We start from the raw sequence: 14314 nt of genomic DNA, 5'->3' as shown, positions 1-14314 counted from the left end.
CTCCTAAACAGTTTCGCCCGAAAGACCTAAAAACTAGAATCTTAGGGCTTCAAAATGCTTTTTTTTAATTCTCGATATGACCATTTTTCACCTAAATACAGTCTGTCAAAAATCACGGAAAAATTTCGGAAATTCCTTTGACCCTTTAATTTTTTGCATTAGTTTAGTGCTTGTAACAATACTCGTAGAATGTTCCAAGTGCATCCACGCATTTTGATTATCAGTACACTGCAAAGTGAACAGTATATTACATTTTTTCGTGCAGAGCAGCGGTTATGGCCCAACATTAAAAATTTCTAAGCACATTTTCTCTACAACAGACACCAAACTAAAACAAAGGAGTGCAGTATGAATGTATGGTTTCTAAAATCACATACAGCACTGTATGTAATATTGTCGTAATATTCTTGAGGAGTACACGTTGCCATTGTTGCACTTTTGCATCACAGTCTAATTTCCACCTTATGCATTTCTTGTGAAAACTTGGGGGTGTTCAGGGTGAAATAAACAGGCCCTGTTGCCTTAAAATATATTTTAATCATAGTCAGGTATATTTACATCATAAAAATCAAACTATACATAATATCTCAGGTATGGCATTGCATCTTTTATCATTATATACAATTAAATACAATCAGAAAATATTTAAAATATTCAACTCACACTTAATGAAATACAAGATAATTAATTTGAAAAAGTATCAACAGCCTTCAATCGATAATAAATTAGTAAATAGCGTTTCTCTATAATTTTATTTTCTCAAAACTAATGTTAAGAATGATCAATTCAACTAATATTAACATAGCAGAAAAAATAACACCTCGATTCGTCCGGCTTCCTCTCAGGTTTCTAACGTGAATTAAAAGTGAGAGAAGCGCCTAAAAGGTATATTTAAAGAGATTATGTGACGGTAGAGGAACCAAAAAAACGAGTTATTTTTTCTTACAATAAATATCAGTCCAATAACAAACATTTCTTTGAAAACTAAAACTACACATTAAAATAGTCTTGTGATATAGCGCCTGACAAACTTTATATAAAATTCCAGTTAAAATGATTATTTATATACATTATCTCACATTTTTACAGAAAAATAAAAAAATATATGGACAAAAATCTAAAAGTCTAGAATATTTTTCCCTAAAAGCTTGTGGGATAGATAAATATGAATTAAGATAAATTATTATGTTTGAAATATTTTTTTTTCTTGTATTTTTTTATATTTTGAGCATTTTTTGTTTGTTTGAATTAACTAAGGATATATTTTAAAATCCTCGTGTGTCACACGCTATATCGTCACTTAAAATAAAATAATACACGACCAGCAACCATTTATCCTGACGGATTAAAGACTAGCAATGTACGATGACTATTTCCTTCGTAAAGAAGAACACAAAAAACAACAAAAATAACAGTCTGCCAACATGATTTCGAATATGCATTTTCTGGCAGTGAGAAACAACTGAAAACTTGTGAGGCGTTTCGAAGAACTTTTTTCGATTTTTATTTTATTTTATTTTTTTTTTGGTTTTGTCTTACGTATAAGTTGTAAAAATATGCACAAATATAGTTCTTCAAAATTACTCTATATGGTACCCCTTATTTCTGGATGCATAGGCCTATATTTAAGGGTGAAAGTAACCTTTTGGGATCTTTACACGGAAAATTATAATTTTGAGGAGAAATAAAGGATGCTCGCAGATGGAATTGCCGTACTTACCACAAATTTAAGAATAGCATCAGCAGTACACATCTAAAATAATTCAATTATTTCTTGTTAAAAATGTCAGCCTTATGATTAGAGAAAATCAACAGCAATTTTTTCCAGCGACAAACACGCCCGTTTGCTGCGACATCTTTGACAAATTTCTGAGATTTTTTTTTTATATGAAAAGCACCAAAGCACATTCATAAAACTTACTGCGCGAAACCCCGCTGAGTTCCGACGATAATTTTCCAAACCGAATGAGGGTTCTCTTACACAAACATTTCTGACAAACCGAAAAATATTACTTTGACTAAGTACAAACTAGGCTATAAATACCAGTGTTATGATATATCGTTGTCGTGAAATAATCTCCTTTGCGGCTCGGGGGTGTAGTGGAACCTGGACCGCAGGTGTTGCGGCGACCCGGGAACCGATGTGCTCTCCGATAACCTCCTGGGGGGTGGCACCGGCGGTGTCGGAGAAACGTACCTTGTTAAGATCAAAAGAATAAAGTTCGTAACTGACGAAATAGAAACAAGTCTTTTGAAAAACCCAACATACCTCGATTTTGTACAAAATGTGATGTGAATATATAGGGTGTTTGTAAACTATGAGCAAAAAATTTTGGGTGATTCTACAGAAGAAAGTAATACACTTTTGAAAACTAAATATTAGCAAAGTTACATAATTTTAAAGTAATTTTGCAATAATTTGTTTCATCACAGATTGAACGATTTTCAACAATCTAAAGAGTTTAAAAGACTAGAAAAGAGTTTCAATTGCGGTTTTTCACAAAATTGAACAGCTTAATATTAATTCTTAACGTGTTAAAAAAAAAAAATAAAATTAGTCATTATAATTCAGTGGTGGCTCGTGACATTGTCAATAGGTGAGGCCAGTGGCTTTTTTACTAGGTGAGCAAGAAAGAAAAAAAAGGCGCCGCTTACAATAAAATTAAGTAACAGAAAAAAAACAAAGTGATGCATTAAAATTGTTCCTACTTGGTTCATGAATATTAAAAAAAAATGAAAAAATAGAAAAACAAATTTTTATAAGGTAGCCATAGATTATATCAAAAAAAAACATGGTTAAAAGGAACTATGACGTTCAAGCAATTTTATTGCATGAATCGTTCAAAGGGTCATTTTAGATGAAAAAACCGCGGAGTGCTATCAAATTAGAGGGTGGAAATTGTAGATAGGGGTGAAAATGCACCCCTTTCAGTTTTTTAATTGTAGCTCGAAAACGAAGCAAAATTTCGCTATAGTTCATAGGAAAAATTATTTAGAGAATTGAATTTCCCATCGAAATGGCTTATTTAACAAATTTGAAAGGAACATTTTATACAAAAAAATCGTTAATAAACAATTTGAAAAAAAAGCAAAAAATTCGATTTTTGCCTCTAGTTTTTTTTTGAGTAAAGACAGGTATAGCCGGTATAGGCACTGCTTCATAGAAAAAAAAGTAGATAAAATTTCCTTCAAAACGAGGATTAAAAAACGCGAAAATACTCAAGAGAGAAGTACCATTATTTATTATTTTACACAACAATTTTATAAAACAAATCTGTTTATAACCTCAAATAATCTCCTGATACAAATTTCAAAATCGAAATTTCAATTTTTGAGGTGCGAAGTAGCTATACATATAGAGTAAAAGTCAAAATTGAAATTTTTCCCTCCTCAAAAATTGAAATTTTGATTTTAAAATTTGTATTAGGAAATTATTTGAGGTTATAAACAGAATTGTTTTATAAAAATGTTGTGTAAAATAATAAATAATGGTACTTCTCTCTCGAGTATTTTCGCGTTTTTTAAATTAATGAGCACCCTGTATATCTAATCTAAGATGTTTGTATGACAGTCTTATTTTTTCGAGGGGCAGAACTTTTTATAAAGAGTGTCATTTTTTAATAGTCAAAAACAAGAGTTTCTCCTCTTGTCAACTCCATCCGTGGACACACTGTATATACATTATTAATAAACTTTATTGTACTTAAATCCTCAAGTTTTTACTAAATTATTTTATTAAAAAAGTAAAACAAATTAAAAAATCATTACACAGCCACACAGAAAAAAAAAAGTTGGGTATACTTTTTATGCGACATATTTTTCATAGTAATTTGGCCTCCTGAACACGAATCTGGGGTCAGTATTGGCCCATCACGTCACAATTTTTTCCTAACCTCAAAAAACTTGTGAAAAATAGTGAAAATTGATGAAAATTTACTGGGAAAATTTGGAAAAAAATTTATTTCCACATCAAATAGTACATTTTTATGTAAAAGACTCTGCTGAATTCAAATCCACTGTCAGAATTGAGCTAGAACGTGTTTTTTTTTCTAACCTCAAAAAACCGAGCAGGAATCGCTATTTTCAAATTCTGAGCGGATTTTAACCAGATTTTGTATAAAGGGGTTTTTTGGGTCGCTGATTACGAATATGAATTCACATTGTTAAAATTCAAGATGGCTGATTCAATATGGCGGGTGTACTTTTTTGAAATCCACCGACTTCAGTAAAATTTGGCAACATAAAGATTGCTGGTTGATCTCACCTTCATTAATCACACATCTGGAGCCAGATTTTCATAAATCAAGGTAAAATTTGTAGGCAGAGTCATAATTTTAGGCCGAGTCGGTCCCAGTTGTCTCCTAAATCACGTTATTTTAACCGCCTCGCATGGAGGGGGAACAGTAGCATATTGTAGGCAAGATTTTTGATAAATGTAAAAGGTAATTGGAAATTAGTTTATCTAATTGTTTATTTTGGTTAATAGTTGAATAGTAGGTATTAAAATATACGCTGTGAGAGCCAAATTTTACAGTTCATTACGTAGGATCGCCAAATGCGACAGTCGCGTCACAGTCTTTCGCCCCCCACCACGCGCATCAATGTGTCAAGCGGAACAAGCATTTTATGGCGCCCAACAAAATTAAATTTATTGTAAAAAAAAAGGGGATCAATCATCGCGGACTATTTTTTATACTGAAATAGAAGTATTTAACTACAACATATGTAAATTTCAGACCATAATATTAATATGAGTGATTTTTTGAAAATAGAAAAAAATTTCTCGGCTTCTGTTGGTCGTAGGTAATTTTTTTTTAAATTCGCGAAAAAATGTCAACTTTTAAATGGCAATAATGCCATTCCGATTAAATATCAACGATAAGAAAAAGATCTACATTTTTCGCCACGAAAAAGAAGTCAAAGTTTCGGTACATTTTTCGGATAATTCCAATTATTTCGCAATACCCGCACAATTTGCTTTTTAGCCCAAGATGGGTAATGTAAGTGCATTACTGTATGATTTATTGAAAGTTGAAAAAAATGTCTTTTTTTCGAAAAACTCAATTTTTGTAGAAACTACCTAATATTTGTCAATTTTACAAAAATATACTTATTTCACTTGCCAGACTACATATTTCGAAAGTTTTGTAAAAAAATCTTTTTTCGTTTTAACGATATAGAAGTTTTTAAAAATTGCGATTTTTAGCCATTTTTTTTGCAATAACTAATACATTTGTTTATCAATTGATATCGGGCTGGGCTCAAAATTTTTGTTATAAAAAGCTTTACAACTTTCGCCTAAAACATTTTTTTTCTAAAATGTTTTTTAAATGAAAAAAAATATTTTTTGTGAACTTTGGACGCCATTTTGAAAATAAAACCCTAACATTCAGCTGGGATAAAGTAGTTCATTCAATTCTACGGAATTTTTCCTAATTTTTACACATCTTTGTTTACTGAAATAAATTTTAGCAAAAAAACGAGGTATTTTCGACAATTTCACTGGCCTATTAAATTATTAGCACATCGCTTCTGAACACCCTGTATTAAAAAATTTTCTATCTTACCTTCGTGATAAACTGGGTGAGTTGGCGGTATGCGCCTCTAAGAAATTTCTACGTAAGGCTAGCGGGCTTTGATTTTCACTGCTGGAACGTCTGTTTAGACGAGGTGGAGGCTCGGGGCTTTGGTGCCTTGACGACCTCCCGCTTCTGTCACCGCTCAGCTGCAGCTTGATGTAGGAAGCAAATCGCTTTTTACCTGAATATCAAAAAAATCTTCGATACTTCTTGATATTTTATAAAGTTTCACGTAGCTGTTGTTTATAACTAAATCCTGTTCGAAGGACCAAACTCACAACAAACTAATTACCTGATTCTTCGGCCTCCTTCACCATCTGCTGCTGCTTCTGCTGGTGATAGAACCTCTGCAATATGATGGGGCTGGTATTTCCGCAGTTGTACTGCTGCTCTTCCGTCTGGAACTGGCTCCTAAGGGGAAGAGGCGAAGCATTGGGTGACCTCCACCTGCTCTCGCTCACTACCCTCCTGTGCTGGTAGGGGGCGTTCGCCGGACTCTCCGTCAACCTCCTAGGCGACAGGGGCGAACAGCACGGGTTGCTCTGCTGGCGCTCACCCGGGAGGGGGATGGGCTTGTGCTCCATCAAGCTCTGCTCTTTCAGCAAGGCCACGTGGTTCTGATATGCTTGGAAGGGCGAGTAACTCCTAGTATTTGGGCTGGTGCTTTGGTGAAGAAGTGGGTCTGTCCTTTGGTGTGCGGCTGGCTGGTGACTTTCTCTTTGGTGACTGGACTGGAACGAGGAGAGGCGGGACGCGTGGGGCGTCCGGCCCTCCGGCTGGGGGTTCGGTATCGGGTGTTGGCTGGGTTGTTGTTTTTGTGATGTGGGGCGGGAGTTCCCGTTTGTGAGGCTCTGGGACGCCTGCGGTTGCCACTGGTGGGAGGTGAAGAATTGGCGGATGGGGTTCGTCGCCATGGCGTGTCTGTCGGGTGGATTTAGAAACGCACATTAAAAAGGTTCTTCGGACTTCAATTGATAGGGCTTTTAGGAAATTTTTTTGAATTTATTTGAATTAGCTTTAAAATAAAGCCAAAATATGAGAGCTAATAATAAAATATATATTAAAAAAAAAAGATTATTGATATAGAAACTGTCAAACGGTTAGAGTAGTGCGTTTCACTCAGTAATATTTAATTTATCTCTTCGCAGAACATTTGTGACGATACACAATTTGACTAGCTTGACCCGACGCACAGTGAGCGAAAACGCTCAAAATTCCGTGCAAGGTAGTAAAAAGTGTCCAAATTGGGATATTTTTTTTTTACTTATATCCACTTTCTTAAGTCACTGTGACAATTGCGATATTTTAAGATCACAACTTGCGATATCCTAATACTCTTATAAATTGCAATCAGAAATGTTTTCCATAAATGATAGGTACCACAAAATATGAAGAATATTTAGTGAATATAAAAAACGTAAAGTATAAATTTTAAAACCAGTTAATTGTAAAACCTTCAATCACAAATTCTTGAAACCATAAACCTGTTGGTTTAGGTTTTGAGGGTTTAGTTTAATGTATTTAGATTTATTAGGTTACATTTTCAGGCTTATGGTTTCAAGAATTTGTTACTGTAGGGTTTTCAATGAACTGGTTTAAAGATTCATACCTTACTTTTTTTATATTCGCTAAATATTGTTCATATTTTGTGGTATCAAGAACGGGAAACATTTCTCATTATAGTTTATAAGAGTATTTAAGATATCACAAGTTGAGATCTTAAAATATCACAATTGTCGTAGTGACATAAGAAATCGGACATAATTACGAGTATTTTAAAAAGAAAATATCCCAATTTGGACAACTTTTACCACTTCGTACGGAATTTTGAGCGTTTTCGCTCACTGTGCGACGGCTCTATACGCTATTGACTATTGTCTTAATTTATTTGTGGTTAGTTTTTCCCTTATTTGTGGTGTGTTTTTTTTCCTATTTATTGTATTTTTGCACCTGTGAAATGAATGATTAAAAAAATATTTGTGCCAAAAGAATCAGATCAGGGGAGCCACTAACGATTACTGATAAGTGTAACTGAACTACCTCAGAAAAAAATACTGAAAATAATTAATACTAATACTAGAAAAAAAAAGTAAAAGCCGTAGCTGATATACAGGGTGATTGACAATTTATTAAAAAAAATTAGGGAATAGAGAAATGAGAAATGGAGTCAATATTGTAAAAAAAATTTTGTAAAATCCTTATAGTTTCCGAGAAGAAAAATATTGAAGTTGTAGTACTTTCAACCATTACATAGCTGGACAACTGTAGTCTCTAGCGTCATTCGCAATACGCGTGGTGATCTAAGTGGCCTCAACGACTCGGAATACTGAAATCCGATTTTATAATCGCCGTTGCGATAGTGTTTACAAAAGTTTTTTAGTAGTTAGTGTCAAAATCAGCTTGCGTGTATAGCAACTTTTAGTTGATGGGTATCGTTACAATTTATGGTGAAGCAAGACAACATTTGTGTTAGTTTGTAGAAACTGAGTAGACGGACCCAAATGTGTTTACACGTCGGTGGACAAATATTTGAATAGTTGTTGTAACATCAGGTATGTCAAATTATTTTATTAATTAAAACCACAAATTAATTTTATTAATTAATAATAATAGCGGCAAAAGCAGTTGATTTTTCTGAAATAATAGGTGCTATAAAATCAGGGCCGGCGCCAGGTTATTTGGCACCTGAAGCAAATATTTACTTGCCGCCCGTTGGCACAACAAATTTATTAATAAAAAGTTATAAAAAATAAAAACAAACAGAAAATATAAGAAACATCTTATAAAAAATAAAACAGATATTCCAAAAAAACTGAAAATAAAAAATATTCAATAAAAACAAAAAAGAAACTAAATAATGTCAACATTTTTCATTAACAAAGTCTTCAATAATATCAGCGTAAACCAAATTATTTGTGACATCTTTCTCGAAGTCTGTTAACCGTTCCTGCGCCACGGTTGATCGTAAATATTTTTTTATAATTTTTAATATTGAAAAAGAACGTTCTCCACTGGCCACAGATACAGGAATGGTTAACAAAATCCTTAAAGATACTACCGGGGAAATTTCGCTCAATTCGTTGATTTCTAAATAATTAATAAAAGCACAAAGCTCGCATTTGGGGTCAAACAATGTTTTTTTCAGGTTTTTGTGCAATTTTCAATTTCTGAAATTTATGAAAGGTTAATAATCAAGTTTTAAAATGTTGCCCTTAAAAAAATGACGACTGAAACATGTGCTTCGCTGTTTCACCACTTCCGCCGGCCCTGTATAGAATTCTATTGATTTCTTTCCTTGCGAAATTCTTTCAAGTTTTTGTCCGTTTTTATCACACTCAGGTTTTCGAACTGCCCTTTTTGACTTTTTCTTTAAAAAATTGTATTTGTCCCCTATACATCCAAAATTTTTTTTGACTAAGTTCTGAATCACCCTGTATAATAATACGCCATAAACATAAATGAAAAAAACATTAAAATTGACTTCTTATACAAATGTATAACCTTCCTTAAGTGAAACGCACCATACATCAAGTACATTATTTTATTTTATAAACTTTCAGAAATGAATAATCATTTCAATGCATATCGATATCATAGACGTCCCAAAATCGCAACTTATTCAAACAAACTCCGTTATATTCAATTTCCCGATTTCATTAAATTTGCACACGTTAAAATTATTCCAAATTTGTGCGATTCGGGGACGTCTCTTCACTCTATTTCTTAACTCGACATGCCAAGAATGTACTCGTATTTATGATTTAAATAACTACGAACTTATTCTAATCTACAATGAAGTGGAACACATTTCGGTTACTAAATAAAGGCAAACGCTTCAGTCCAGTGCTGTTACACAAAGGTGACGGTCACAGTGAATTTCACATAAAACGAAAAATAATAGGTGCACACGCATATTATCTAGTCAAACTCGAATTATTGATTAATGTATTAATGAAAGTTAACAGAAGGCATTCCATCTCTAGTTAATGATTTACTCTTCTATCGGATTAAAAAATAAACTGGAGAACAATAAACGGATCTGTTTTAGAAACAAAATAAAATACCCTTAAAAAAAATTAGTAATAATGATTTAAGTTGTTTCCAGGAACTTGTTGAACTGATACAAATTTACTTCCTCGCATTTTTCGTGTTTGTTTGAATAATGATAAAAAACTGATACACTGGTGAGAATAAATCATTATCCTTAATTTCATGCTTGAATAAATCGATAAAAAAAAAGGAACAAAAAGGCATACAAACCTAAGTGCTGGAGTACCAGTCAATCACATAGACACATCTTCATTCTGTTTTTAAAAAAGGCTACACCATTCACGAAATCAAGCAAATTAAAATATTAGAAGGTAAGTATAGTAATAAAAAAAATCGAGACTAACCATGCAACGTACCTGGACGGCGCCTTACTTGCCACGTCTTCGGCTCGTTGAGTAAGTGCTACATACCACTCTCCTACGTTCACGTTATTCACAGTCTCGTACTTCTTTATGAAGGTGTGGTTCTTCAGTTTCGTGTACTTAGGCCTCTGTTTCTTATCTTTAGTTAAACTGAAACCGCCACATAAATCACCGTAAAAATACTTTCAATTGCACAGCGTGCCGTTGGGAGTGGGATTTTCCTTTTAAATGACAAAAATAAATAATTTTTGGAAAAAACATTCATTTACGGTGAACGCCAGCAAAATGCTGCTGAGGCGTACCGCCATTAGGCAGAAGTTCTATGTGGAGGTTCTGTTGGCCCCACAGAGATTTTTTAGCTCATATACAAGTCTAAGACACTAGAGAATTAAGAGGGCGTAGTGGAAAAGACGTTACAGACAGAGGAAGAAATTTTAGAAATTGTTGTCAATGAACTTACAAATAAAAACGTACTGTACGTGATTTAAAAATTTCTTTACAAATTATGGAAAACATGATGCAAACACAAGTTTAATTCCTTTCTTACAGCATTGGAGGCAAGCCGTCGGAGGAACTGACAGCGCATCCACTGAACTAAATCGCAGATCAATAAGTATTAACTGGACACTACACATTTAGGAAACTTCCTAGTAATATTTGTATGACAATAATGAACACGTTGATGTGTTGTTAATCTACGGTGAATATCAGCAAAATGCTACAGAGGCTTCACATCGTAATAAAAAGTTTTCTGGCGAGGTTTGTTTATGGTCCGAGTCTGAGATACTAGACAGATACTACAAGAGCGTCGTGAAAGACACACAGGATGAGATAGACCACGCCTTACATTAAAGACGGGGGAAAAAATCGTCATCAATGGACCAAAACGGAGTAAAAAGCACATTTGACTGTTACACGTCACAAAGCACGAAAAACATTACACTAACGACAGTATTATCCTAAGATCATCGTCTTGTAGCGAGTTTGATTTTGTCATTGGCTATTACAACAAAATAATACGTATTTTCGGCAATTTTAACTTTTTCATTTTACATTATTTTGCTGTTTCATTTGCCAGTAAATAAACATACATTAGAAGGAAAATCCACTTAATAGCACCATATACAGGCAGTCCCAAAAAGACCTGAGCCTCAGATTAACTATTGACCTTGGATTTGACCTTAACTGGAGATGTCAAGGTCAAACCAAGGTCAACACGAAAATATTGAATGGAACCCGTTTTTTATGCCAGCAATTGATAGAGTGCCGAATTTTACATACGAATATGGGATCAGCAAATTTTTCCTGTACATTTCTGCAGGTCATTTAAAGGTAAAACCCATAAAAATAGGTTTTATGGGTTTATTTAGAGAAAACTCTAAAAAACTCAAAGTTATTTCAAGATTTGTAGGATTTTGAATCACAAATTAGATGGCGACCTTGGGTTTAACCTTCACAAGCTGCAAGGTCAACTAAGGTCAAATTAGTATCATATGGAGTATCTATTTTCTGTGACAGCAATTGATACAGCATCAAATTTGATGTCGCAATCTTGGATCAATTAATTTGTCTAAGAAGTCCTTGTAGCTCATTTGAAGATCAAACTCGTTTTGCACAAGAGTAATAGAATAGAGTAAGAGTAATAGAATTTAATCGATGCATTCAACTAAAACTATTAGTATGATCTTGACGAAAGTTAACACACTGTAAGGTTAATAATTAAAATTTGATGACAGGACCATTCTGGAGAGTGTTGCCTCAAATCTGAGGTCACCATCTAATTTGTCATTTAAAATCCAAAAAATTTAGCTCAAAGTAATTTTGTCGAGTTATTTAAAGAAAAATTAATTAGGCCTCTAAATGACCCACAAAGATATGCTGGAACACTTATCGGGAGTTTCTGGGGCGTCCTATACATACCAACAAGATACAAAGTCTCTAAATACAGGGCTAAAATCTTTGTCCTGAGGTAAAGACGGCGGATCCTGTGCTATCACTTTGGTGAGCACTTCAAAATCAGTCTTGCAATCTGAGTATGGGAATATTCCAGTCGCCAATTCCACTAAGGTTATACCGAGGGACCACACGTCGGCCCGGACATCGTAGTCCGGGTTCTGGGGGTCCGGTTCTATTCGCTCGGGCTGGAAAATACACAAATTTCAAGCCGAAGCAAATAAGTACTAAAGTCAGTGAGTTTCTTCTGAAGAAGACAGAGACATTTAGTACTATGAGCAAAAAAAAAGACAATTTTTTGTCAAAAATTCAACACCCTAAATTATGAAAACAATGCAGGCACAAGTTTGTAGGAACTTTTTTTTTTTTTGAAGCAGTCTACATAAATTTCTTCATAATATTAATAAAATTAAGATAATTTTGACAAATTTTGTTTCACGCACTTTTATTTGAACAGCGGATAACAGAAACCATCGATTCAGTAATGTCATTGATTGTCCCATTACTTTGTAGTCGAAATGGCAGATGCCGTTATCATAATTAATTTCGGTTATGATTTATGAAAAATACAAATTATAGCATTACAATTTATTAGTTCATTGTATGAAACTAGAAATAAATTAAAAAAAACTTGTGTGACACAAAATTAAGTTTTACGAGTAACATAACTAACAAGTTAACATGATAAAGAAAATTTACTGGTTTCCACATTTTTTTAAGCGAATACCGCTAGTTTGCAGTACTTTCTCAACACAGAACTCTAATCTACGCATTTAAATCAAACAAAAGCGTGTACTTACCGCCATATAAGCGGCACACCCCGCACTCCTACTCTTAGCCATGGAATCGACGAGTCTGCCGCTGATCCCGAAATCACAAAGCTTCACGTTACCTTTAGTATCGAGGAGAATATTCGAAGGCTTTACGTCCCTGTGTATGACTCCGTGTTTGTCTTTCAGGTAGGATAAAGCCTCAACAGTCTATAAAAAATCAACGTTTACTGCATCTTCAAACGAGGACCTTGAAACAACTCACCGCAACTGTGACCTTTCCCAAAACTTCTTCGGGGAGGGGCTGCTTAAATCTCTTTAGTAATTTATCGAAACAAGTGTCCATGAGTTCCATACAGATCCACACTTCAGATTCTGTTATGAAACAGCCTAAGCATTGAACTATGTATTTACAGTCGTGTGATTTGAGTACTACCTCAATGTCCATTATGATTCTTTTATTTTCGTCAGGATTTCCTGAACGTCGCATTTGCTACAAAGAAAATGTGATCTGTTAAAACCTCAAGATAATGATTTCGGGATAAAATATACAAACTTATTAACACGCATTTTAGCATAGTAATTTCTCTGTTATAAATATTGGCTTAGTAGTTCCAACTGCACACTGGGAAATTAGGCCAGAGTTCTGCATTATCACTATTTTCGTGGTAATCATTTTAAATATGTATTTAAACTTGTAACAACTCGTTTTCTTTCATTTGCATAAACTGAGATAAGAAATCATTTAATATAAAAACTGTAAACATCAATATTAACTAACTCAGTTTAGATAGTCTAATAAACTTTAGAACCACTTAATTGGATGAAATGTAGATATTCTACTGATATATCAAGCAAATGAAAATATGGGTGCACAGACCAAATTTACCTTAACTGCTATAATATTTCCACTAGGCCTATGTCTCATTTTAACTACATGACCGCAGGTGCCATTTCCTAACTCCTCTAAATCTTCCATATCTTTTATATTAGTTTTATAGAGGACTCCATCTATTTTTAAATCACCACTGATCTTCATTATTTCCTTTAACCTTCTTTCAGTTTCTAGATTATCATTTGGTCTAGGTGTGAATTGTAACACTTTGGGTCGAGACATTACAGGACTATTGCTTTTTATTGGGCCCACTGAAATAGAAATATGATTAAATTATAGTTTAAACAAAGGGATATTGAAGGAATATAAGAAAAAATTCGGCTACTTACACAAACTTGGGCGGCTAGGAGGTAACCCTCCATTGCTTGAGCCACTCATTGGTTGGTTTTGGGGGCTCCTTTCTTGATTTAGGCGATCTAACAAATCATTTATCTTTTTTTGGGTATTAGACATTTCCAAATTCACAACCAATGACAGCTAATATAACCTGAAACTTTTGTTACCGAAAAAACAAAAAATCCTGATTTTCTGACATAACTAAAATGGACTACTCGATACCAATACAAAATGCCAAATTTCCCTACGGAGAACTGATACTGACGGAACCATAGACGCACTAGATTGAACGATGGGGCAATTGCGGTGAAGACAATGGTAGTAGATGTTTTGAGTTTTGTGGTAGATAGTTGGTGTTGGCGGCCTGGT

At 34.0% G+C, this 14314-nt stretch overlaps 1 protein-coding gene across 1 annotated transcript; it reads right to left on the bottom strand.

The window, feature by feature from the left end:
- Nucleotides 1–527: 527 nt before the first annotated feature.
- On the bottom strand, nucleotides 528–14156 carry LOC108911176 (dual specificity mitogen-activated protein kinase kinase 7). The gene is made up of 9 exons (XM_018716043.1): nucleotides 13939–14156; nucleotides 13604–13860; nucleotides 12980–13207; nucleotides 12745–12924; nucleotides 11912–12132; nucleotides 9986–10141; nucleotides 5872–6500; nucleotides 5568–5760; nucleotides 528–2197 (listed from the first exon to the last, which is right to left on the bottom strand). The coding sequence occupies exons 1-9, from the start codon at nucleotides 14060–14062 to the stop codon at nucleotides 2050–2052; spliced, it is 2136 nt and encodes a 711-aa protein (XP_018571559.1). The 5' UTR covers nucleotides 14063–14156; the 3' UTR covers nucleotides 528–2049.
- Nucleotides 14157–14314: the final 158 nt, after the last annotated feature.

The sequence above is a fragment of the Anoplophora glabripennis genome, unplaced genomic scaffold (genome assembly GCF_000390285.2).
Source record: "Anoplophora glabripennis isolate ALB-LARVAE unplaced genomic scaffold, Agla_2.0 scaffold559, whole genome shotgun sequence".
In the NCBI taxonomy this organism is placed as follows: Eukaryota; Metazoa; Arthropoda; class Insecta; order Coleoptera; family Cerambycidae; genus Anoplophora; species Anoplophora glabripennis.
This window is presented reverse-complemented; position numbering and strand designations above follow the sequence as displayed.

Bases quoted from the DNA above. Each gene is read 5' to 3' on its own strand.
- LOC108911176 (XM_018716043.1), bottom strand. From the start codon at position 14,062: ATGTCTAATACCCAAAAAAAGATAAATGATTTGTTAGATCGCCTAAAT. The intron at 13,861-13,938 runs GTAAGTAGCCGA...TTTCTATTTCAG, and splicing joins TCCTAGCCGCCCAAGTTTGT to TGGGCCCAATAAAAAGCAAT. The intron at 10,142-11,911 runs GTATGTATAGGA...TGGCGGTTTCAG, and splicing joins AGAGACTTTGTATCTTGTTG to TTTAACTAAAGATAAGAAAC.